Source organism: Nomascus leucogenys, chromosome 5, assembly GCF_006542625.1.
Source record: "Nomascus leucogenys isolate Asia chromosome 5, Asia_NLE_v1, whole genome shotgun sequence".
Lineage (NCBI taxonomy): Eukaryota > Metazoa > Chordata > Mammalia > Primates > Hylobatidae > Nomascus > Nomascus leucogenys.
This window is the reverse complement of record NC_044385.1, coordinates 78,151,194-78,174,757: the sequence shown is the minus strand read 5'-3', so window position 1 is coordinate 78,174,757 and position 23,564 is coordinate 78,151,194. Positions and strand designations below refer to the sequence as shown.

The window sequence follows — 23,564 nt, the reverse complement described above, 5'->3', positions numbered from 1 at the left end:
ATCTCCAAGTGTCTAGATTTTGCTTTTCATAATCTTGGGATTGTGTATTAGTTGGGATTTTGTATTAGTCTGTTTTATGTTGCTTATAACAGAATGGCTGAATTTGGGTAATTTATAAAGATACGGAATTTATTTCTTATAGTTACTGAGAAGTCTAAGGTTGAGGGCCACATCTGGTGAGAGCCTTCTGCCCGTGGGGACTCTGGTGCCACAGGGCGTCACATGGCCGGGGTGCTGAGCATGCTCACGTGGTTGCTCAGGTGGCTCTTCTTCTTTTTAGAAAGCCTCGATGCCACGCCCGTGATAACTCATTAATCCATGAGTGGATTAGTTAATTCATGAAGGTAGAACCCTCATGATCCAGTCACCTCTTAAAGCCCTCACCTTTTAACACTGCCACATTGGGGATTATGTTTCCAAACATGAAATTTGGGGGACACATTCAAACCATGGCTGACTTGAATGCTAAACTCCTTGGATTTGGGCTTCTTTTCTGGAGAGAATTCTGATTCTGTATTCTGAAATAGAGCACTGTGGGACCATCCAGGCCCTTTTCTTACCAAGAGAACTATTATCACCTTCTCAAAAGATTTTATTGCTAAACAACAGAACCTTAGTCTCATCTCCTAGAGACCATGCTGGTAAAAATGAGAGTTAAGGAAAGGATTTATCAGTGATTTTTCTCTCCCCGTTTGATGAATATAAGAGAAGAGGTAAAGGTGAGGGAGCCACCAGGCTTTTATATTTTTTAATTTAAAAAATTTAAAAATTTTTTTAGAGACACGGTCTTGCTCTGTTGTCCAGGATGGAGGATAGTGACATGATCATAGGTCACTGCAGCCTTGAACCGTTGGGCTCAAGCAATCCTCGCACCTCAGCCTCCTGAGTAGCTGGGACTACAGGTGTGCACCACCACACCTGGCTCATTTTTTAATTTTTATTTTTTTGTAGAGATGGGGTGTTGCTGTGTTCCCCAGGCTGGTCTTGAACTCCTGGCCTCTAACAGTCCTCCCGCCTCAGCCTCCCAGAGTGCTGGGATTGCAGACGTGAGCCACTATGCTCAGCCACCATCATGGGTTTTAATCAGAGGAAGCACGAAGTCAGATTATATTTTAGAAGATCGGTGTGGTGTCACAGTACAGTGTCCATGGAGGCAATGAGACCACATAGGAGGCCGGGTGAGAAAGAGGTGGGTTTGAAAGACATTCAGGAGGGCAGCTCCACCAAGCTTGGGGTCACCAAGAGGGGTGTGTGATTGGGAGGTCCATGGAGGAAAGGGGTAACAGGGATGAGCCCCTAGCTGAGATGCTGGAGGACAGTGGGATAGAAGGGCCTTGAATTTTGAGGGAGAGTGTGGGGCCAGAAATGCAAAATTGAGTGTGGGAAGGTGACAGAGACCTAGAAAGAGTGATTGTGAGATGGGAAAGAAGTAGAGGGAGGAGGAGGGGTCTCCTAGTCACTCTGGACATAATGCGAGCTGCAGAGGCCAAGGTCTGAATCGTGTCTTCCCGGGTTAACTAGGGGAGGCCATTGAAGGCCTTGGCAGCTGCTTCAGGACCCTGGGAAGGTGGGAGCCCAGCCTGGCTGGTGGTAAGGGTGGAGAACACTAGTAGCTTAGATTAGGGATAAAGAGGGTGATAGGTGACTGGAGATGGTGGAGAGAAATGCTGAAGATAAGGAGGGAAGGGGCACATGTTGTGAGGGGCAGCCGTGTGGGTGGCGTGTTGTAACTGTTTAGGTCCCAGACATGGGCCCTGCACGTGCGTGTCTCTGTGGACTGGACCAGGACCTGGCTGGCTTCCTCAGCCTTTTGGCTGGAGCTCGATACTGTAGGGAGCAGCGGGCCCAACACTAGGAAGAGCTGCTTTCGGTGGCACAGGCAAGCCCACCGGCAGCTCAGTGCTCAGGGGTGGCTGGACTTTGGTTTCCCACATCATTTCCTGTGGTCACTGAGATAAAGTTTGTGTCCTTGAAAAGTTCACTCAGCTGTGAGTCTTTCCTGCCTCCCCTCTGTGCCCACAGCACACACCTACTGCTAAAGGGAGTGGGCATTCATGTGGAGTGGCCTGGCCCCATTTTGTGCTTTGTCTTTTATATCAAGTTTCAGGAAGGAGTTTCTTTAAAACAAAAATCAATAAGGAAAACACAATAGAACAGTAAATCCTGTAAGCAAAAGGTAAGAAATATAGTATAGGGTAAACATCTGCCTGTTTTTGTGTGATGTTTAAAGTCTTTCAACCGTGCAATCAGGTTATTAGTGGTAAAAAGAAATTAGCATTGAACTACATATTATAGAATGATTGGATTTGATTAAATAAACCTAGAAAGAAAAGAATAGTGATTTTTTTAAATTGGGCAGGATTATGAGAATTATATTTTGCGCAAGAGGTATTTAGGGTATCAGACTTAGCAAATAAAAATATAGGACATCTACTTAAATTTTAATTTTTCATAAACTGAATGGTTTTTTAGTATAAACATGTCTAGCTCAATATTCATGACATATATATAGTAAAAATTATTTGTTGTTTGTCTGAGAATCAAATTGAACTGGATGTCCTGTATTTTACCTGGCAACTTTAATTTAGAATAAACCATTAGTGTGCTAGTTTGTATTTGAAGAGCCCTTCTCGATTGATTAGGAGCTCCTTGAGGACAGCCTTGCAGCCAGCGTGATTTGTTTCTCCTTGGACTCAATAGCACCCCGCATGCAGTAGGTAATCCTGAAGGAAATGAAAGATAAGGTGAAGTTACGGGGTAGCTCAGTGGAGGGGTTTAATATAGAGAACTATTTACAAAGGTATTAGAGAGCTAGAAATCCAAATAGGCAATGGGAAGAACCCCAGAGATTAACAGCAGGGAGCTCCCTCCTCCAGGATGGCTGAGGGACAAGGTAGTTACTGGAGCCAAGGGGCTGAGGCTGCTTGGTGGGAGCCGGGACCATGAACCCTCACCAAGAGCCCTGAAACCTCTTGTTCTGAAAAACATATTATTTCTTCTTCTAATTTGAATATTTTCTGACATTTTATCCTAGAAAGCTGTTCTACTAACCCTCTTGGAAACCACAGTGCTGGGAATTCCATGGTGCAAACTACAGGTGGTACACCTACATCTGTGCAGGAAGTGGCTCCCCACGCTGGGAGGCTCTCTGCAAACCATGCCCCGGACATCTTGGCAAAGTCCCCACAATCAACCAGAGCAGTGGCACCGCAGAAGTGTTTCTTACAGATCAAAGGCATGACCTGTGCGTCCTGTGTGTCTAACATAGAAAGGAATCTGCAGAAAGAAGCAGGTAAGAGATGAACGCCCATGTTGAACTTAGGAATGCTGCATATAGACCTCGTATTCTCCCTTCAGAATACCCAGCAACTGTGTTTATCAGTAGCCCTGATAACCAGGTAGCAAGTTCATTATATAGCATAAATGTTTGTCTAATGTCTTTGTATAACTGGCATTCTGTTCTTTAAGAAGTATTTAGTTTGAGATAAAATATATCTCTGAGTAAGTTAGCCATTGAAAATCCAGTTTAAAGGTCATAGTACCTTCTATGGATAGACTTCTCAATTAGGTTGTGCTGGTATTATTCCATGTTTTGTTCCCTCCCATCCCATCAACCCCTTACGATAAAATGAATAAATAACCTGCATTTTGTATAGAAGTTCCAATTTCAAATATTCTTTCTTGTTGTTCCTGTAAACCAGAGAGTGTTTGCAGGAACAACGGACAGAAATGTGTGGAAGTGTCAAAGTTTTGTCCTCCAGAATGCATTTCCAATACTTTTAAACCTGAAAGTACAACAAAATTCTGTCCCATTTAGTTGTTTGGAAAAATCTCTTAACCATGACTCTACCTTGCCACCAAAATCACTTTCTCTTTTCTTACCCCAGTGACGTGTCTTTTTACTTGAACTCCCTGGCCCTCAGAATCAGCCCTGAATTCAGATGACACGTTTTTCCAGCCTCTTGTTCCCTATGCATTACAGCTTCCTGCAGCTCTAGAGTGACTGTTAGCAGATGGAGGTGTTAATAGGAGATCCTTTGTTATCCATGGTCTGACTGCTCATAAAATTAGCCTATAATCTCCTATAGCCTGTGTTTCTGTTCCTGACTTGAATCCTCATTTTTATCCCATGTGGCATCCTTTCTGAAGCACTTCATTCCTTTCATTTATTTGAATGAGGCTTTTTTCCCATGTTAAACTAACACAATAGTGTTAGCAAGATTGTGGGATTTCTTTTTCATACCTGAAAGTCATTAGAAACTATAAAAGAGTAAGGAAAACCACTTTTGAAAATTCTTTATTTTTTCCTTGTATGAAAGTGTCTGGAGAAAAAAAGAAGGATATCTTTTCTGTAACAGCAGTCAATAACTGCAGACCACATTCCTTGCTTCATTGGTATCTTCTAAAGCCTGAGTGAGAATGTGTCCATGGGCTGGCAGCATGAGCATCACCTGGGAGCTGGATGGACCTGCAGACTCTCAAACCGACTAGTCAGAAGCTCTATTTTAACAAGGTCCTTGGGTGATTCATATGTCCATTAAAGTTTGAGAAGCATTGTTCTTCTAGAATAGTGCTTGTCAAACTTCCCTGTACATTAGGATCACCTGGGGAGCTTTTTTTTTTTTTTAAAAAAGATGCCTTAGGAGGCCGAGATGGGCGGATCACAAGGTCAGGAGTTCGAGACCAGCCTGACCAACATGGTGAAACCCCATCTCTACTAAAAATACAAAAATTAGCCGGGCATGGTGGCACGTGCCTATAATCCCAGCTACTCAGGAGGCTGAGGCAGGAGAATTGCTTGAACCCTGGAGGCGGAGGTTGCAGTGAGCCGAGATCGTGCTACTGCACTCCAGCCTGGGCGACAGAGTGAGACTCCATCTCAAAAAAAAAAAAAAAGAAAGAAAAAAAGATGCCTGCCACTTACCCTGAGAGACTCTGATTTGGTTGGTCTGGGTTAGAGACCAGACACTGTGATTGTCGAAGGCTCTCCAAGCAAGCCTCATGTGCAGCTGTGTTTGAAAACCTCTGTTCTAGAGGATTCTGGGAAGATGTGTTTCTTTGTTCAGTTATGTTGACCATGTCACCCTAGAGGCCCTCCCCACCCAGAGTGTTAAGCCATGACCTGATGGTTCCAGGTGTTCTCTCCGTGTTGGTTGCCTTGATGGCAGGAAAGGCAGAGGTCAAGTATGACCCAGAAGTCATCCAGCCGCTTGAGATAGCTCAGTTCATCCAGGACCTGGGCTTTGAGGCAGCAGTCATGGAGGACTACACAGGCTCCGATGGCAACATTGAGCTGACAGTAAGTACGGTGGGTGCGTTATGGGATTACAGGCTTCTGATAGTTTGCATTTTGGACAGCATCCATCTTTGTGATTAGTAAATTTCCCCTTCTTGGACGTGTCTGGTTTGTTGTTGTTGGGTATTTTGTTTGTTTCACTTTCCTTTGAAGCCGACAACAATGACTTGTTCATTTTAAGAAAGGTCAGTTATGTTAAACAGTCATGGGGAGAATCCCACTGAGAATATTCGGGGTGTTAGGAGGAAGAGATGGTGAGCTGCAGAAGTATAGAAGAAAGAGGAATTAAAGACTGTGGACTGCCCTGAGCTGGGTGGTTAGGGGGAGTTGAACATGAACACAGTTCTTCAAGGCTAAAAAGAAGCTAGCATGCGTGCAACTATCTCAAGGCAGAAGAGGGAAGTCCGTGTGGTAGCAAGTGCCATTCTAAGAGAAAAGGACGTGTGATAGGTGCATGGGTGTCTAGAGGGCCAAAGTACTCCACAGCACTCAGTCTGAGGGGAATGCTTCAGATGGTGATTGTTGCCAGTGTTTTGGGTGGGGAGGTATTGTTTCCCATCTTTCTACATGCCAGCACATTATTGAAAACAATGGATGTGCCTGGTGCCTAGAACATGCTATGTTTGAAAGCACTTCTGTACTTTTTGTACAGCTCTTTTTGTGTAAGCAAAGGGAGACTTAGAAGAACTCACAGAGAATTGAACGATGCTGCTTCACCCAGGTCAGAGGGTTTCTACTTCCTTTGTGTGTTTTGTCAATGCCATTAGTGGTAACTGGATGTTTGAGGGGAAACCATTAAGGACACAGAGGGCCGTGAGCTCCTGATAAGCCGTGTTCTTTGTGGAGCAAACCCTTTGCTCTGGTAGGGCCTCCCTGTGTCTGGAGGGCATAGCTAATACTTGCTGGGTCACAGCTTCGGTCAGCCCCACAAGAGGTGCCCAACAAGAGGGGCAGGGTCTCTGCTGCAAACCTCTAGATCTACATGTGGACATCTCTGCCTGCTCAGACTTCTCTGTGGAAAATCTAAAGCAAGAGGATTATTGGAAAAGGTGTACATTTCTTTTAAACAATTTTTTTATTGTAGTGTTCTTTTATATTTTTAATTTTTATTTTTTCTTTTAGCAGAAACACATTTATTTATTAACCAAAGGGATGATCCTAATTAATCCAACACACTTTGAAATAGCTTCATGTAAAATGTTTGTGATAAAGATAATTGAACATAGTAATAAAAAAAAAAGAAACAGTATAGAGATTTGCTCATTGAACTGAGCTTGGTCATTCTCTTAGTTAACTCCTGTCCAAAGTGATGATGGAATTTTTATTCTACTTTTTCATAGATCCGAGTACAGGTGACATTGTTCATGACACACTCCACCACTGATTTCCTATCTTTCAATTTTCTTGTTACTGTGCTTTCCTTCCCATCCCACTCCTGATGCTGAACCAATGCACCATCTGTAAAGTTGCAGACAGTCTGAGTTTTTCTGCCATCAGCTGTGGTTTCTTCAGACTTCTCTCCCAGGGTACAAGAAAACTGTGTTGTTTTCAAAGTGCTCTCGGTTTTTATGGTGAGGTTTTTGCCATCACAAGTGATGATACAATCTGACTTGGCCATTGCGCCCATTTTTCGCAAAGCTATTCCCACTCCTAGCACCTTCATGTATTCATCAAAGCCTTTGCTGTCCACCAGGTGCCATCTTCCTTCCAGCTGCTGAACTGTGGCCATGGTTGGTGGGTGGGGCTGGCGTGCAGAGCGGGGTCTATGTCGGTGTGGCAGCATGCTGTGTCTGTAGTGTTCTTTTTTAAAAAAAACCATGCTGTATCAATAGTTACATTGTCATCACATATTCAGATTTTATGTGAATTTCTGTATTTAACTAGTCTTCTAGGAAATGCTGACCACTGATACTCAGAAGAGTGAATTGTCTAGCTTCATATTTGCCTAATACATATCCCAGGAATAGCACGTCACACTTAAGACTTCCCTTTCCCATGTCAGGACGCACAGCATGGTACGGCACAAGCGGTATCGGCTTTAAAAACCAGGTTTGAGTTTTGGCTCTGTCACTGCAGGGATACTTCTGAACCTGGTCTGAGAAGACTCGCCTCATGCTGCAAATGACAGTGGCTCGGAGCAGATTCTGGAGCCAGCCCATCTGGGGACGTGCTTCAGCTCTACCCGTCACTAGTTGCGCAACTTTGGACAAGTTCCTAAACCTCTCAGTACTGCGGTTTTGAGACTTACCTCTTAGGTTTGGTGTGAGCAGCGCAATGTCTAGGAAAGCACCAGCCATGTTGCAAGTGCACAATAAATGCTACCTATTATTGTTGTTATAAAAACAAAAGGAGAGCAGAGAAGTACCATTGAAATATTTGGAGACTTGATTTTTAAAATTCTGTTGGCAGTCACCTGCCAACAGATGAGCTCCTAAGTTTGCCTGTTGGTCCTTGCATTCCCATTTTTCCTTGGGTCTTGGGCCAGGTTGAATGCATTCTGATTACAGATGAGCTCCCTTCTTCTTCCTCCCTAATTCCAGATGGGACCCTTGGCTCTTTTTGTATTTATTCTGGGATCACTGATGCAAATTTCAGCATGCAGCTCCAGTCACGTCATTCCACTGCTCGTTACCCCTCAGTGACTTTGCATCAGGTGCTAGCTTAGCAACACTTTAGTTGGCTTCTCGAGAGCCTTCAGGCTGTGGACCCACCTAACCCTGCAGCCTTCCCTCCTTTCCCTCGGGCATCCTGTGTTCAGAGAAGCCTGGCTTTTGATGTTTGCCTGAATACCTCATGCTATCCTGCCTTTCGTCTTTTTCGAGCTCTCCTTCTGGTAGTGTCCTTCCCTTCACTTGTCAACACCCTGTTTGTACCTTAGGACCACCTTTGATTACATCTCCTGCATCAGCCACTTTTCTCCTGTTAGTAGAGGTATTAACATCATCACCCTTGGAGCCAGCAGAGCACTAAAATAGGGAGGATGCTAGCAGCAGCTGCAGACCGCATGCCAGCAACAGTCAGGATTACGGAGAGTATTTCAGGAGTGCAGCGAGTTTCACAGAGGTGCACATCCCCATACAGGCATTAGTATCCCGGCTTTGCCAGTGAGGTAACAGACAGTGGAGAGGGGCTTATGAAAGCCCATCCATATCTGAGCCGGAAGTCAAGCCTTGGTCTGTTGCCATCTGCTTCATGATTGGCTGTCTCTTGTACCTGTTTTGGGGAAGAGCCACTGTTTAGTCCCTGCAGCTGCTGGAGGAACGTTGAGGATCTCACACGCGGGGTTTGGAGGTGGAGTCCAGGGTCTTGAGAGCAGTGCTGAGGAGGGAAAGACTCGTGGCTGCCTGTTACCCAGACTCCCCGGACTGCCTTTCACAGGCTCGCCTTGATCCTGGGTCTGTGGGATTCTTGCCATCCTGTGTTGCAGATCACAGGGATGACCTGCGCGTCCTGTGTCCACAACATAGAGTCCAAACTCACGAGGACAAATGGCATCACTTATGCCTCCGTTGCCCTTGCCACCAGCAAAGCCCTTGTTAAGTTTGACCCGGAAATTATCGGTCCACGGGATATTATCAAAATTATTGAGGTAAGTCATTCATTAAAAAATTGTACTCACCTTTTTAAAAACAGTAATATATAATCAGTGAAGAAAAATGAGAAAATATAGCTAAGAAAAAATGAAAATAACCAAAATTCTTCAACTTCTCCCATGGAAATAAGATCAGTCATTTTAAAATAAACTGAAGGTAAGTAAATAGTAAATAATCTGAGGGAGGATATCAGTGAATGGGTAAGAGAAAGATGAGGAAAACACATTATTATTGTTTTAATTTTAGATATTCCCTAAGAAACATCAATATTGTCAAGATACCCTATACATAGGGTTAAAGTGCCTAATTGTAATTTTTAAATGTGATCTTTGCCTAAACCAAGTATCTGTAGAGCAAAGGAATGTTGGCCTTGGAAAAAATGATACCACATTTTGCCACTGTGCCAGGCCATTCTTGTTATGGAGAGCTTGGAAAATTCAGTGAGAATTTTCATGCATGCCCTGCCCCTTACTCCCTTCCCAGTTTGTCCACAGACATGCCATTTCCTTTTTACATTTTATACAATACTAGACTATAAGAGAATGAGCATCAGTGGTGATCTGAATGGGTTAAGGCAGTCAAAACTGAACAAGATTAACTTGTAACAGCTAGTAAGGATAAATTAAGTTTAGTGGGAACTACATGTTATAAAATTGCTTATGAAATGAAGCCTCTTATAGCAGGCTTAATGTAGTATTCTGAATTTTCTGTGTGTGTGTGTGTGTGTGTGTGTGTGTGTGTGTGTGTGTGTGTGTGTTTAAAGAGAGATGCTGTCTGTTATGTGGCCTGGGAGAGCTTTTTTTTTTTTCTTTTTTTGACAGAGTCTCACTCTGTTTCCCAGGCTGGAGTGCAGTGGCATGATTTTGGCTCACTGCAACCTCCGCCTCCCAGGTTGAAGAGATTCTCCTACCTCATCCTCCCAAGTAGCTGGGACTACAGGCATGCACCGCCATGCCTGGCTAATTTTTGTATTTTTACTAGAGATGGCGTTTCACCATGTTGGCCAGGCTGGTCTCAAACTCCTGACCTCAGGTGATCCACCTGCCTCAGCTTCCCAAAGTGCCAGGATTACAGGCGTGAGCCACTGCGCCCGGCCTTGGAGAGTTTTTGTTTGTTTGTTTGTTTTTGAGACATGGTCTCGCTCTTGTCCCCCAGGCTGGAGTGTGATGGCACAATCTCGGCTCACTGCAACCTCTGCCTCCCGGGTTCAAGCGATTCTCCTGCCTCGGTTCGGTTCCCCGAGTAGCTGGGATTACAGGCATCTGCCACCATGCCTGGCTAATTTTTGTATTTTTAGTAGAGATGGGGTTTCATCATGTTTTCCAGGCTGGTCTAGAACTCCTGACGTCAGGTGATCCATCTGCCTTGGCCTCCCAAAATGGTGGTATTACAGGTGTGAGCCACCGTGCCTAGCCCCGGGAGAGCTTTTTGACATGGAAATGATCATGCTGCTGATGGTCCAGGGCCCCACCCTTGGAGGCAGACAGCATAGCTTTTTTATCAGCTGAGGAAAGATGCTCAGAGAGGTTAAGTAAGTTTACTCACAATACCCAGCTCATGGACAGCAGAACTGGTGCTCAAACCCAGGTCTTGTGCTTCTGAGCTCAGTGGCCTTTGTGAGTCTAGTACACCACAAATCTTAAAGAACAGTAGTGATATGGCATTGATGAGGCTCAGACATCAGACTGATGCAGTCAGCATCAAGGAGAGTCCCACGTGGTGCCTTTGAACATGGCTTAGTCACCATTTCTGATTTCTCTTTCTCTTTCTTTTTTTTTTTGAGATGGAGTTTTGCTCTTGTTGCCCAGGCTGGAGTGCAGTGGCATGGTCTCAGCTCACTGCAAGCTCTGCCTCCCGGGTTCAAGCAATTCTCCTGCCTCAGCCTCCCGAGTAGCTGGGATTACAGGTATGCACCACCACACCTGGCTAATTTTTGTATTTTTAGTAGAGATGGGATTTCACCATGTTTGTCAGGCTGGTCTCTAACTCCTGACCTCAGGTGATCCACCTGCCTTGGCCTCCCAAAGTGCTGGGATTACAGATGTGAGCCACTGCGCCCGGCCAACCCTTTTTGATTTCTGATATCTCACTTGCTTCTACCCTACCCAGCCTGCTAAGTGTGGTGTGGCATCCATGCTGACCTTTTTTGGGAAATATTGCTGATGTCTATCCTCTATTCTTGCATCTCTGGGCCATTTTTTGCTAATATAATTAGGCTGGTATTAGTTGTAAAAGGATTTGTCTTTAGACAGTCTCAGCTGCTCTTCCTCCCACCCCAACTTTTAATTTTTGTGTAAAAGTCCCAGCACCAGAGTTCTGGGGCCCTTCTCTTAATTGTGCTACCAGACAAGAGCATTCCTGGCAGTTTTTCCTGTGTATATTCATAAAGAGTATCAGAGATATAGTGGTCAGATGAACATGGTGACAAAGCGCTTGAGTTAAACTGTGAGCAAAGCACAAGATTGTGGTGTCGACTCTGTTGGGGCACAGCGGAAGCTGTGCTTCCAGATGCTGAAGGAGCTGAGTTCTGCCGCAGTGGCAAGAAGCCTGGGCTGGAAGCTGGAGGCTGGAGCTCTGGGTCTAGCTCTTCTGAGAAGGCTGGGGCTTTGGGCAAGGTATTTATCCTCTCCGACCTTCTGTTTCCTCATACATGGAATGAAGGTTTCGGACCATTAGGTATTTGGGATTCCTTCACTCAAAAATACTGAGTATAAATTATAAGTCAGCACTGCTCAGCTTTGGGGTCTGGGGAAGCTGTCTTCCCAGAAGTGCTGAACTTCTGCACAGGGTTTGTAGGGCTATTGGGTAAAGAAGTTGTGAGCAGAAAACCCACAAAGTCTTCTGAGGCACTTTTAGATTCACTTTCTAATTTCCAAAGCTGAAAAGTGCTCTCTACCAATGCATGTTTTAACCAAGTACCTTCCTCCTTTTTCCCCACCCCTCTCTTTTTAATGACAAGGAAATTGGCTTTCATGCTTCCCTGGCCCAGAGAAACCCCAACGCTCATCACTTGGACCACAAGATGGAAATAAAGCAGTAGGTAGAACACAAAAGATAAACTGTAGCTCTCATCTAAGTCCCTCCCTCTACCTGGGCCCAACTCTGCCTGCTGGTCCTGTCTTCCCATGGTGCCTTCCTCCTGGATTAGCTGCCTTTACCCTTGTAATGTGAACCCTCTAAAACAGTGCTGTCCAAAAGAAGTTCTGGAATGATGGCAGTGTTCTGTATCTGCACTGCCCAGTGTGATAGCCGCTAGTCACATGTAGCTAGTGAGCACTTCAAATGCAGCTAGTGTGACTGTGGAAATGAATTTTTAATTTTTAAGGAATTTCAATTTAGCCACCTTTGGCTAACAGATTGGACAGCACTTAAGTTGGGAGGGAGGGAGAGAGTGTAGATTTTTTTCCTTTGACAATGTTTTCAGACTTTATTTGCATGGGTTCTAGAACTAGAATTTGAGGACAGGCATAATGGCTGAGTGGAAAGAAAATGGCCCAGGAGCGGGAGACCTGAGATCATTCATTGTTTCAGATGGCCACTTACTCATTCAGCACCATAAAGGCTGCTGTTGTGTGCAGGGCAATGTGCTAGGTGCTGGGGATAAATACCTTCCCTGTCTTGGAGGGGCCCATAGTCTGGCTGAGAAAGAGTGAGTGAGCAGTGAAATCAGTGGCTCCGCCAGATTCTGGAAGGTCTAGGAAAACTCCAAGCAGGGGACATAAGATCTGAGCCTCAACGAATGAATGGAAGTTTGCTTGGCTGGTGGAATTGGTGGCGGGTATCCTCGGGGACTGCTGTGGCTTGGTTCAGTAGGCATGCCTGGGGCACAGGAGGAGCTTACAGGAGAGGCATCTGGACAGCCAGTTGGGAGTCTGGTTCTTGGGTAGCAGTCCAACAGCCTAAGACTTCAGCCTCACAGGCCAGTGGTTTTCATATCATGTTTTAGGTGCATTTGAGGTTCCACAACCACTCGGTCGGAATTTCATGGATGCTGCAGCTAACATGAGACCACAGCTGTCGGCCATGACCCCCGATTCCAAACTATGGTGTTCATTGAGACAGCCAGTGATCACTGTTCTCATGGACTTTATTTTAAATAATTGTTTAAAGATTGAATGTATAAGTTTATACTAATAAAATACTGCTTTTATCTATTTTTTTCTTTGGGGGTCTGTATAAGATTGCATTTTGAAAAGAGAGCTATAGGCAACCATAGGCTGAGGATGGTAGGCCCCTTTGGGGCTAGATTCTCAGCTTTGGGGCCTCACTTGTAAATTGGAGGTAACCACAGTATGTGAAGGCAGGGGCTGGGCCTCAACATCTCTGGAACCTCCTTGTAGTGATGTTTAGACCTCTAGATGCTCCCTCAGATGGCCAGTGTCAGAGAGAGAGAGTTTTTACGTTCATTTTAACCCTTGGTGGTCTGTCCCAGATGTGACAAAGGCAGGTCTTAAACTGTGTCCTCAGGAGGGGAGTGGCTTGTAATCTAGGTGACAAGCAGTATCTGATATATCTGTGTTGCTGCATTTGCTTTCCAGGTGGAAGAAGTCTTTCCTGTGCAGCCTGGTGTTTGGCATCCCTGTCATGGCCTTAATGATCTATATGCTGATACCCAGCAATGAGCCCCACCAGTCCATGGTCCTGGACCACAACATCATTCCAGGACTATCCATTCTAAATCTCATCTTCTTTATCTTGTGTACCTTTGTCCAGGTATGTATGAGAAAGATGGGCAGACCTCTTCCCTCCATGCTGTGTGTGGCCCTCAGATATTCTGCCCACTAAGCGCAAACATAGCGCTTTAGCTTGGTTTAAATGGCACTTTATTGCAGCTTTCCTGCCCCATGTAGGCAGATGCTGCTTTTTTTCTCTCTTATGACTAGTAGGTGGGGCTTGGGGGCCCTCCAGTGTGGGGGACTACTAAGGGCCTGGTTTCACTGTCAGTTTCAGTTGATTGCAAGTGATCAGAACTGTCCCTGGAATAGCAGCCTCCTTGCTGCAAGGTGTGGTGAACTCTGTGTCTCCAATTTGCATATTGTTTAGGTTAATTTACGTTCGTTGTAGGAAGCAACAACTGGATCATCCTTGAGCCCATGCCACTCTTGAGTGTTCTATCTTAAAAGGTGGAGATATGGTCTTTATCTTTGAGGTAGTTATAATTTAAAAGAGAAAGGCATGAAACGTCTGCTTTGGTGGTGACATTAAGGAGCTAGCTGTGTGTCTGGTGGGAAGTGTGCCCTCTATGTGTGTATTTTGGAATAGAAAACTAAATCCCTGTCCTAATATTGGAATGTTTAGGGGCTATTTGGGGGCAAGCATTGGTAGGCTGGAATTTTTTTTTTTTTTTTTTTTTTCGAGACAGGATCTCACCCTGTCACCCAGGCTGGAGTTCAGTGATATGATCATAGCTCACTGTAGTCTTGAACTCCTGGGCTCAAGCGAACCTCCCACCTCAGCCTCCTGAGTAGCTAGGACCACAGGCGCCTGCCACCATGCCTGGCTAGACAGGGTCTTGCTCTGTGCCCCGGTTGGTTTCAAACTCCTGGCCTCCAGCAATCCTCCAACCTCAGTCTCCCAAAGCACTGAGATGACAGGTGTGAGCCACTGCACCCAGCCTGAATTTGTGTTTTTCTATATTTTGTTTGATTATAAGTGTAATGTACACTTATTAACAATTCAAAACATACTGAAGTATAAGAAGAAAAGGGGAAGATGCCCTTTCACTAATCACATTCTGCCTCCCGCCCAGTCTCATTCCCCAGTGTTGCTATGGTGATATTAATAGTTGGGCATTTGGGCATGAATCTCTCCAAATCTTTATATAGAGAAAATGCACACTTGTGTGTGTGTGTATGTTCGTGTAATACAGATACAGACTTTTTTAACTGAAATGGGATCATACGAGATAGATTGATGTGCAACTGGCTTTTTCACTTAACCATGTACTAGACATCTTTTATGCCACTGGCTTATAGATAGAGCCCGTTCTCTTTAGGGAATGGAATGCCTTGTACTGTCTACAGTATAAATGAGTCATGATTTGTTTTCCCCAACATTTTACCATTCTCTTATTAGCGGACATTTGTGTTGTATGCAGTGGATTTTAAAAGTCTCACATGCTCTTGGTCATCCATTCCTGTGCACAGTAGTCCTCTGAATCGGAAAGTACATTTCGTAAACGCCCATCACAGAGGAAGAAGTAATGTCAAGACTATGCACAAAGCTAGAGGCTTTGCCATCCCGAGGGCCCTCGGCCCTGTGTCGCTCATTGAACTCTCCTCCCTACTTGCTGGCAGCTTTCACTGTCCTTGTCTTTCAGCTCCTCGGCGGGTGGTACTTCTACGTTCAGGCCTACAAATCTCTGAGACACGGGTCAGCCAACATGGATGTGCTCATTGTCCTGGCCACGAGCATTGCTTATGTCTATTCTCTGGTCATCCTGGTGGTTGCTGTGGCCGAGAAGGCGGAGAGGAGCCCTGTGACATTCTTCGACACACCCCCCATGCTCTTCGTGTTCATTGCCCTGGGGCGGTGGCTGGAACACTTGGCAAAGGTAACAGCAGCTTTGGGTTCAGAAAAGAGCTGCTCCTTCAGTAAACAAATCTCACTTGCTTTGAACACCATGTTTAGAATTACTAATTATACACAGCATAGAGACAGACTTAAAGAAATAGGAAACCTCCATATAATTAAGGTGCTCTAGTCACTAATCTCCAAATTGATCACTACTTATGAAATCCTAGCTAATCTGGTTAATTATTAAAACCATCGTTCAGGTGTATTGTGTAAACTAAAGAACCCTGGCCTTCAGGTCAGAGGCTACATTGTCTCTTAGTGCAAAACTGAGTATATAGTTGGTCTAGAAATCCATACATCCTCCTCAAGGTCATGACATTTTTAACACCCTCCATTGTCCCCAACACTGAAACGTATCTTATAAGAGAATGAAGAGAATGGAACTCAGGCCCTAAAAGAAATTAGATTGAACCTAAAAGAAAATGGTCAGTGGGAAGATTGATGTTTGTTTCCAGTCTGAAATATAATTCCCAGACCTTGGTGGCACAGGCACTGTGCATCAGTGTGGAAGTGACACACGTGGCTATGTGGGGTGGATAGCAAGTAACGCCCACCTGCAGAGCTTTTTATCGTGCCGTGCGGCTGTCTCTCACACCAGCTGTCTCTAACACCATGCTTGTGACTCTTAGGCTGGGTTTGGACAGGTCTGCTTTCTATAGCTCTCATTTCACATTCTGGTTATTTCCTAGAGCAAAACCTCAGAAGCCCTGGCCAAACTCATGTCTCTCCAAGCCACAGAAGCCACCGTTGTGACCCTTGGTGAGGACAGTTTAATCATCAGGTGGGTTATGGTTATCAAATGTCTTTGGGGTTGGTATCTGTCAACCTGTGTGAGCTGCATCAGATGCCCATGTTGTATTGACACTGCAGTAGACCTTGTGAGTGTGAGCAGAGACACAGATCACCCCTCTCAATCCAGCTACAAAAGCAAGGCATTGAACTATAAAACAAACAAGATTTGTAGGTGGTGTGTGTGTGCCAAATGGCACATGGGAGGTGTAGATGATTACTATTCCAGGAATTAAGAAGAGGAAGGCTAGTGGTGGTCAAGGGAAACTTAACAGAGAACATAGAGTATGAACTAGGCCTTCCTAGTAAGATACAGATTCAGACAGGCAGAGAGATAAGGACTTCAACTTGCTAAAGAATAAAAATTGAAGGAGAAATTTATCTTCCTCATAAGGTTGCCTGATATTAAAAATAATAATTATTATTATTCTTGGAAACTTTTGTTGCATTTATTGTTTGCTAGACACTATTCTAATCTCTTTGTATTTAATCTAACCAAAGATGGAAACTTTCTGAGGAAGGGACTATTATTACTCTTAATTTACAGATGAGGAAGCTGAGGTTCAGAGAGGCTAAGCAACTGGCCCAAGGTCACACAGGTATTCAGTAATGGAATTGGGATGTAACCCAGGCTGGTGGATCCAGAGTCTATTTTCTTAACCTTTACACACACTGACTCTTAATGCATATTTAATAATACGGAAATTTTTGCTAATTAAGGCTTCTGTATTTCCTTGGGGTTGGGGTTAGCTTCTTTTTTATATTCTAGGCAATGGTTATTTCAGCCCTCCTTCGTATTCCTAAAATCTCTCCCTGGTCCCACCATTTTCTATTAGCCTGTGATCTCGCTTCGGACTACTGGAAGGAGAAGCATTCAGACAGAAACCCTCCAGTTCCCTGTCCCTTAGCCTGCACAGCTAGCCTCCTCCGTGGCACCTCCCACTCCTGCCCCATTGGTGGGAGAGGCGTCTCCTCCTATGCCTCTACCCGGGAACCTTTCTCTGTTGGTTTTCTCAGTGGTTTTTGGTGTCTCTGATTCTTATCCTCCGATGTCATGCAGACTCTAACCACTCCCATTGTCAGAGGCATTGTGCCTTGCCCCTCCCCTGCGTGCCTTTGCCCATGTATCACACTGTTGCTGGAGCCAGCCTGCCCTAGCTGTGTCCTGGAGGCCTGGGCGTGAAGGCTGAGACAGACCCCTTGCTTCCCCATGGGGTCTGCAGGGCTGATGCAGCTGGCCCTGGGCACGCCCCAGGTGAGCAGAGGAACTGACTGGGGCCACACGGATGCATGAGTGTTCATGAGGCGCAGGCTGGCTGCCGCGTCGTGGTGCTGGTTTCGTTCTGGATGCTGTCTTTTAAATGATCATCGCAGTTGTAGGAATGGCAACTGAGATTTGAGTCCTTCTGGTGTTCTAGGCTCACTCCCCAGCACTTGCCACAGATCGTCTAGTTCCACTCTATAGCTGTTCCTTGAGGCAGCACTGTCATCATCCCAGCTTTCCTCAGGAAGAGCCAAGTGCAGTGAGGTGGAGTAATATCCCCAGAGTCCATGACAGGCAGGCAACAGAGCTGGGATTGGACCCCTGGAGGCACAGAGCCCCCCTCAGCCACTGTGCTATGCTGCCCCCAGACAGGACCCTGTGTGACGGCACCTGGCATGCTGGGCTCTGGTGTGCCATGGGTCTGCAGTAGTCACATGCCTTGGCTTCTTTTTTTTTTTCTTATAAATTAATTGCATGAAAGTTTCTGAGAAGTGAAAACGTTCAGACGGGGAGCCAAGCCGCTGGCAGCTGTGTTGGTTTTGACTCACGTTTCCTCTGACTCGCCTTGCTAGGGTCTTCGGTACAGTTTGAGGCACCTCTGATGGCACTGATTGCAGTTGCTTGGAACTATTCCAGGGATCTGAACAGGAGGAGAAGGCATCTGCTGTCCGTAGTGCCCACGGAGTGCGTGCAGCATCTGTCATAACTCAGTTCTTTTCCAAGAATGCCGATTCATTTTTTGGCTGGTAACACACGGCCTGACTACTACCATGCAACATGACAGGACATTATTAAGCTAGGGACCAGAAGACCAGGGTTCATTCTGCCTTTGGCTTACAGTTTGGGTGTGGTCATTCCTACTTGCCTCCTGACAGCACACCCTGGGCCCACCCATCTGTCCCAGGCCAAGGTTGCACCCACTGCCGCCTGGATTGCCGCAGTCTGGGCCTCTCCTGAGCTCAACCATTCTGTGCTTTGAGTTGCACTGGGCACTGGTCTCCCAGTGACTCTGCCTCCCACAGGGCCCTCCTGCGTCTGGGCCTCTGCCTGTGCCTTTGGTCCATGGCACCATCTGAAGGCCCCCAGAGGTTCTCGCATAACTGCCTTCTTTCACTGAGGCTTGGGCCTCTTCCTCTGACCATCCCTTTGCTGGGGACATTTGTGCTTTCTCTTTACTCCAAGTCTTGGGTGCTGACAGCGTTTGCAGGTGCGATCCGTCTGGCACACTGTAGTTTCTTCCCTTGCTGCTGCTGCTGCTTAGTCTCCATGGGCTTTCTTCTCTCCTTATCCCTTGTGGATGGTCCTTGGGGTTCTGGTGGTAGTGCCTCTGTCTTTGTGTGTTACACACTGTCACTGGGACGTCTCACTTTCCCATGTCTTTGGTTAACAGCCGTGGGAAGCTCATTCTCAAACCTACGTCTAGGTCCCAGAGACTACCTGCTGGTGGGAATGTTTTTCTTGGGTGGCTGGTACAGGCTCAGACTTGGCCTGTCTGTATTCTTCTTCACCTTCCCCCAATTTTTCCCCAAAAATATTCCCCTGCCTGTCTGTCTCAGGGAAAGACACCCTCATGCCAGCTCCAAGTGTGTCCTCTACAATGCCTCCCTGCCCTCATTCACACATCTGCACTCCATCCTTATGGTTCTAGCACCTCCGTCTCTAGGGGCATCATCCACTGGCACCATGCTGGTACAGGCCACCGTGGCCTTGCCCCTAAAGCACCGCAGCTGTCTCTTCATACTGCTTGCAGCCAGGTATCCGTCCAGTATTTTTCCACATTCAAACCAGTGATCTTTCTGAAAGCACAAATTGATCATATTACTCTGTATTGGAAAATCCTTCAATGGCTGCCTACTGTTCTTAGGATCAACACCACCTTCCTAACGTGGCATTGAGGCCCGGCATCTGCCTGCATGCCTGTTGAGCCCAGCCTGTCTTGCCATCCCCTGCGTTGTGCTCCAGCTGCCCTGCACCACTGGCAGGTCCCAGGAAGGGGCTGCCTCTATCTGCAGACCTCTGCAGACATCCTTCCTTCCCTCTGAACTCCCTTCTTCCTTATCCTTTGCCTGACTCCTTGCCTTCAGGGCTCAGCATGGAAGTTGCATCCTCCAGAAGCCTCTCCTGATTCCCCAGGCCTGGCTCAGCTGTGGCTCCTCAGTGCTCTCAGAGCACTCTGTGCCTCAGCCGCCCTGGGATGTAAACATGGCGGGTGCTGAGATACTCACTAATGGGAATGAAACTGCTATCAGATGTTAAAGAAGCATACTGCACACATGCATGCATGTGCTTGATATTAAAAGGCTTGCACAGCCCCATCCCCAGTCTCCCACGTTGAAATTTTCTGTTTTTTTTTTTTTTTGTAATTGATGGGTAAACAAATTACAAATCATATCTAGACCAGTGACCATAATGCTATGTTTTTTCTTTGTTTTCTTAACTTGTGTTTAATGAGGAAGGGGAGTAGAAGAGAGGAGACAAGTGAAGTAAACAGATTCCTGGCAGAAACTCTTAAAGATGAAGTGCTATGAAACAAACCACTGTCTTTTAATTAAGAGGGCTCCTATCTCTCAGCACTTGGAGAAGAATAGTAGCTTCTGAAGAATACATGCTATTGAGATTCACCAGAAGGAGCCACATTAACTCCCATAAAGGGCTATTCCTCATAAGCTGCTTAGAGTTGGAAAGATGTGGTTAATTTAGATCAAAGGAGAAATTCAAAGTTAGATTTAACAGAGATTAGCATTACTAAAGATTGCTTAGAAAGACACCCAATTGTACCTTCGTGCCAATTTTAGGTCTCCTTACAGAAGTGGACATTTTAAAACTTAGTGATTAGGTTCTGCTGGAGGAGGGTCTGACCTTTAGTTCTTGGGGTCTTTCATTCCTAAATTGAATGCAGGAACTCCTCCTCCCGACTTGGGCTTCTCAGGCCATGTGGAGACCTCTGTGGGATGATAAATCCTCCAGGTTGTACAGAGGAGGCCTCAAGGGCAGTGTTGAGCCTGGACCTCTCCATCGCTGGAGGACTTTAAAAATAAGCAGAGAATATTCTTGGGTTGTCGAGATCCTTCCCTTCTCCTGGCTCACTCAGCCACCAAACAGATTTACACAGGTATACTCCCAGCACTAAAGACTTCAGTCTTTGAAAGTCTCGTTTTCAGTGCTCCATTTATTTTGGTTGCCATGATTGAACTTTCTGTGTGTGTCTTAACTGTCGCACAGTTCACATGTATGTACAAGACACAATCCCCACTTTAATCCACCCTCCCTTCTACTGCTCTATTTTTCTGTTCCTTCACAACAAGCCTTCTTTAAAAACGTGACTTTCATTGTTGTCTTTGCCTTCTCACCGCGTGCTCTCTCAGCCCATTCTAGTTGAGCCTCTGCCTTTACCAGTTTCTGAACTTGGTTTGGCCAGTGCCATCAAATAATTTCCATATACCCCAATCCAGCATTGCTTGTGTTAAGTCCTCATTTCAGTCTCTCACCAGTATTTCCCCCTTGTCTGTTTCTTTGATTTTTTTCTTTTTTCAGTGTGTAACTCACATTCACTGCAACACATAAACCCTGTGTGTAGAGTGTGATGAATTTTACATATATTTGCCCCTGTGGAACTACTTGTGCAGTGTTTGGTGCGGTTGGATGGGTGCTCCCTCCTCCTCCTCCTCCTCCTCATCCCCACTGTCATTTTCCTCCTGTGTCACTGACTGGTCGTTCAGCTTCTGCTCAGCTTTCAGATAGTGGAGTGTCTCAGGGATGAGTTCTAGGACCCCTTCTGTGTTTTCCCCTTACACTCCTAGGGATGCTTATATGATCTCATGGCTTTAAATGCCATCTACATGTGACAGCTCTCAGGTTTATTCTCTACCTCTGACCTCTTCTTTCCACTTCAGATTCATATTTTCAGCTCCCAAGTTGATATTTCTACGTGGAAATCAAATAGGCATCTCAAACCCGACATGTCAAAATGAACCATTTCTCTCCATCCCTTCCCCTTCTCTTCCCTCACCCTCCCTTAGCTGCTTTTCCATAATCATCTCCATCTCATTAAATGGTTTCTCTGTCCACCCAGTTGCTCAAAATGAAAATTTGGAGCTCATCTTTGATTCCTTTCTTTACCCTCACATTTAGTGCATTTTCACATCTTGTTAACACATGACCTAAGAATATTTCTTCTTCTGTGTATTTCTTCTCCCTCTCTCTGCAGTCCAGGTTACTTCCATCTTCTGCTTGGGCTGCTGCAACAGCCTGACTCTCCCCCTCACTCCTGTGATCACCCCTACAGCCCATTCTCATGCAGCAGCCAAAGAGATCACTCAAATGTGAATCAGATTGTGTCACTTTCCTGCTAAAAGCCTTACATCCAAAACCTATGCTCTGCTCCAGGAGACCCGGCATGATCAGGACTCTGCTTCTTGGACCTCAACTTGCACGTCACTTACTTCCTGCCAGTCGTGCTTGCTTTCTTGCTGTTTCTCAGACGCAGCCTTCCTGCCTGCCTTAAACCTTTGTGTCAGTTGTTTTCTCTCCGTGAACTTCCTTTCCCTGTGTGTTGGACCTTCTTGGCATGCAGGTCTCAGCTTAAATGTTACCTTCCCAGAGAAGCCCTTGCATATCTCCTCCTCCCTCTGCCACTCTAAGAAGCCCTCCAGTCACATTATCCTGGTTTATTTTCATCACAGCACTTATTAATATTTAATACCTGATTCTATCTTGCTTGTTGTCCATTTCCACCACAGAACTTGTCTTCATGAGGTAGTAGGGCCTTTGCTGTGCCATTCACAGCTGTATCACCAGTGCCTAGAACAATGCCTGGTATTCAGCAGCTGCATGATAAATATCTGTAAATGAACAGGTCAAATGAATACCGTTGCTCAGTGTAAGCAAATAGTGTAACTAGTATGACAGCTGGCCTAGAACCTGACCCGGTGACCGAATGAGTGGCCATGTGAGTGATGAGTGGCGTTTGTTGCAGGGAGGAGCAAGTCCCCATGGAGCTGGTGCAGCGGGGCGATATCGTCAAGGTGGTCCCTGGGGGAAAGTTTCCAGTGGACGGGAAAGTCCTGGAAGGCAATACCATGGCTGATGAGTCCCTCATCACGGGTGAGATGGCTTGTTTCATGTTCCCTCAGGCAGATATCATAGCAGCTGTCAGGTCACATGAGTGCCGGATGGGTCTGAGCAAGTGACGGTTGTCTCTTTCCTACGTCTAGGAGAAGCCATGCCAGTCACTAAGAAACCCGGAAGCACTGTAATTGCAGGGTCTATAAATGCACATGGCTCTGTGCTCATTAAAGCCACCCACGTGGGCAATGACACCACTTTGGCTCAGATTGTGAAACTGGTGGAAGAGGCTCAGATGTCAAAGGTAATGAAGAAATTTTTAAAACTAACTTCATCTTTCTTGTTTTAGAAATTATGTGAAGAGTTCTGGGAAATCAGACAGTTTTATTGAGTAGAGATTGATTAGTAAATGTGGTTAAATGAAAGAGATTATCCCAATCCTTATCCATGCTTGTGGTGTTTTATTTCTTCATAGGTTGTAATTTCCCATGGTCTTGGTGTTTTATTTTCATAGGCACCCATTCAGCAACTGGCTGACCGGTTTAGTGGATATTTCGTCCCATTTATCATCATCATGTCAACTTTGACGCTGGTGGTATGGATTGTAATCGGTTTTATCGATTTTGGTGTTGTTCAGAAATACTTTCCTGTAAGTTGAACGCCTTGGGCTGTATGGTGGTTGTGTTTTAAATAATCTACTGACATTGATCCTATTCTTTCATATCTTAGATTCACTGGGCTTTAATTATTCATTACATTTTATTTGCTTGCGTCTCTAATTGACAGCAAAATCTAAGCCAGAGTAGGATAAACAGTCACTCTCCTTCTGCAGTTCTCTGTTGAAATCTCCTTTGCATTCTACTTAGATAATTTTCACAGACACCAATTGGTGCTCAGTTGTAATGCTTGAAGCATTTACAATATGTATTATTGGTCCTTTTTGAGGTTATGAGGCATACATCATAGAAAATAGTTCACTTTA

General features: G+C 45.4%; 1 protein-coding gene and 1 pseudogene across 1 annotated transcript in view; one reads left to right on the top strand and one right to left on the bottom strand.

Moving 5' to 3' along the window:
* The window catches only part of ATP7B (ATPase copper transporting beta), a 78,238-nt gene that overhangs the window by 38,052 nt on the left and 16,622 nt on the right, over positions 1 to 23,564 (top strand). Inside the window, exons 3-12 of the mRNA XM_030813435.1 lie at positions 3,035 to 3,292; positions 5,136 to 5,299; positions 8,724 to 8,885; positions 11,849 to 11,925; positions 13,428 to 13,602; positions 15,209 to 15,442; positions 16,155 to 16,246; positions 22,494 to 22,621; positions 22,732 to 22,886; positions 23,097 to 23,231. Coding sequence (XP_030669295.1) covers positions 3,035 to 3,292; positions 5,136 to 5,299; positions 8,724 to 8,885; positions 11,849 to 11,925; positions 13,428 to 13,602; positions 15,209 to 15,442; positions 16,155 to 16,246; positions 22,494 to 22,621; positions 22,732 to 22,886; positions 23,097 to 23,231 — 1,580 coding nt within the window. The remainder of the gene's footprint in view (positions 1 to 3,034; positions 3,293 to 5,135; positions 5,300 to 8,723; positions 8,886 to 11,848; positions 11,926 to 13,427; positions 13,603 to 15,208; positions 15,443 to 16,154; positions 16,247 to 22,493; positions 22,622 to 22,731; positions 22,887 to 23,096; positions 23,232 to 23,564) is intronic.
* LOC100604009 lies at positions 6,503 to 7,041 on the bottom strand (annotated as a pseudogene).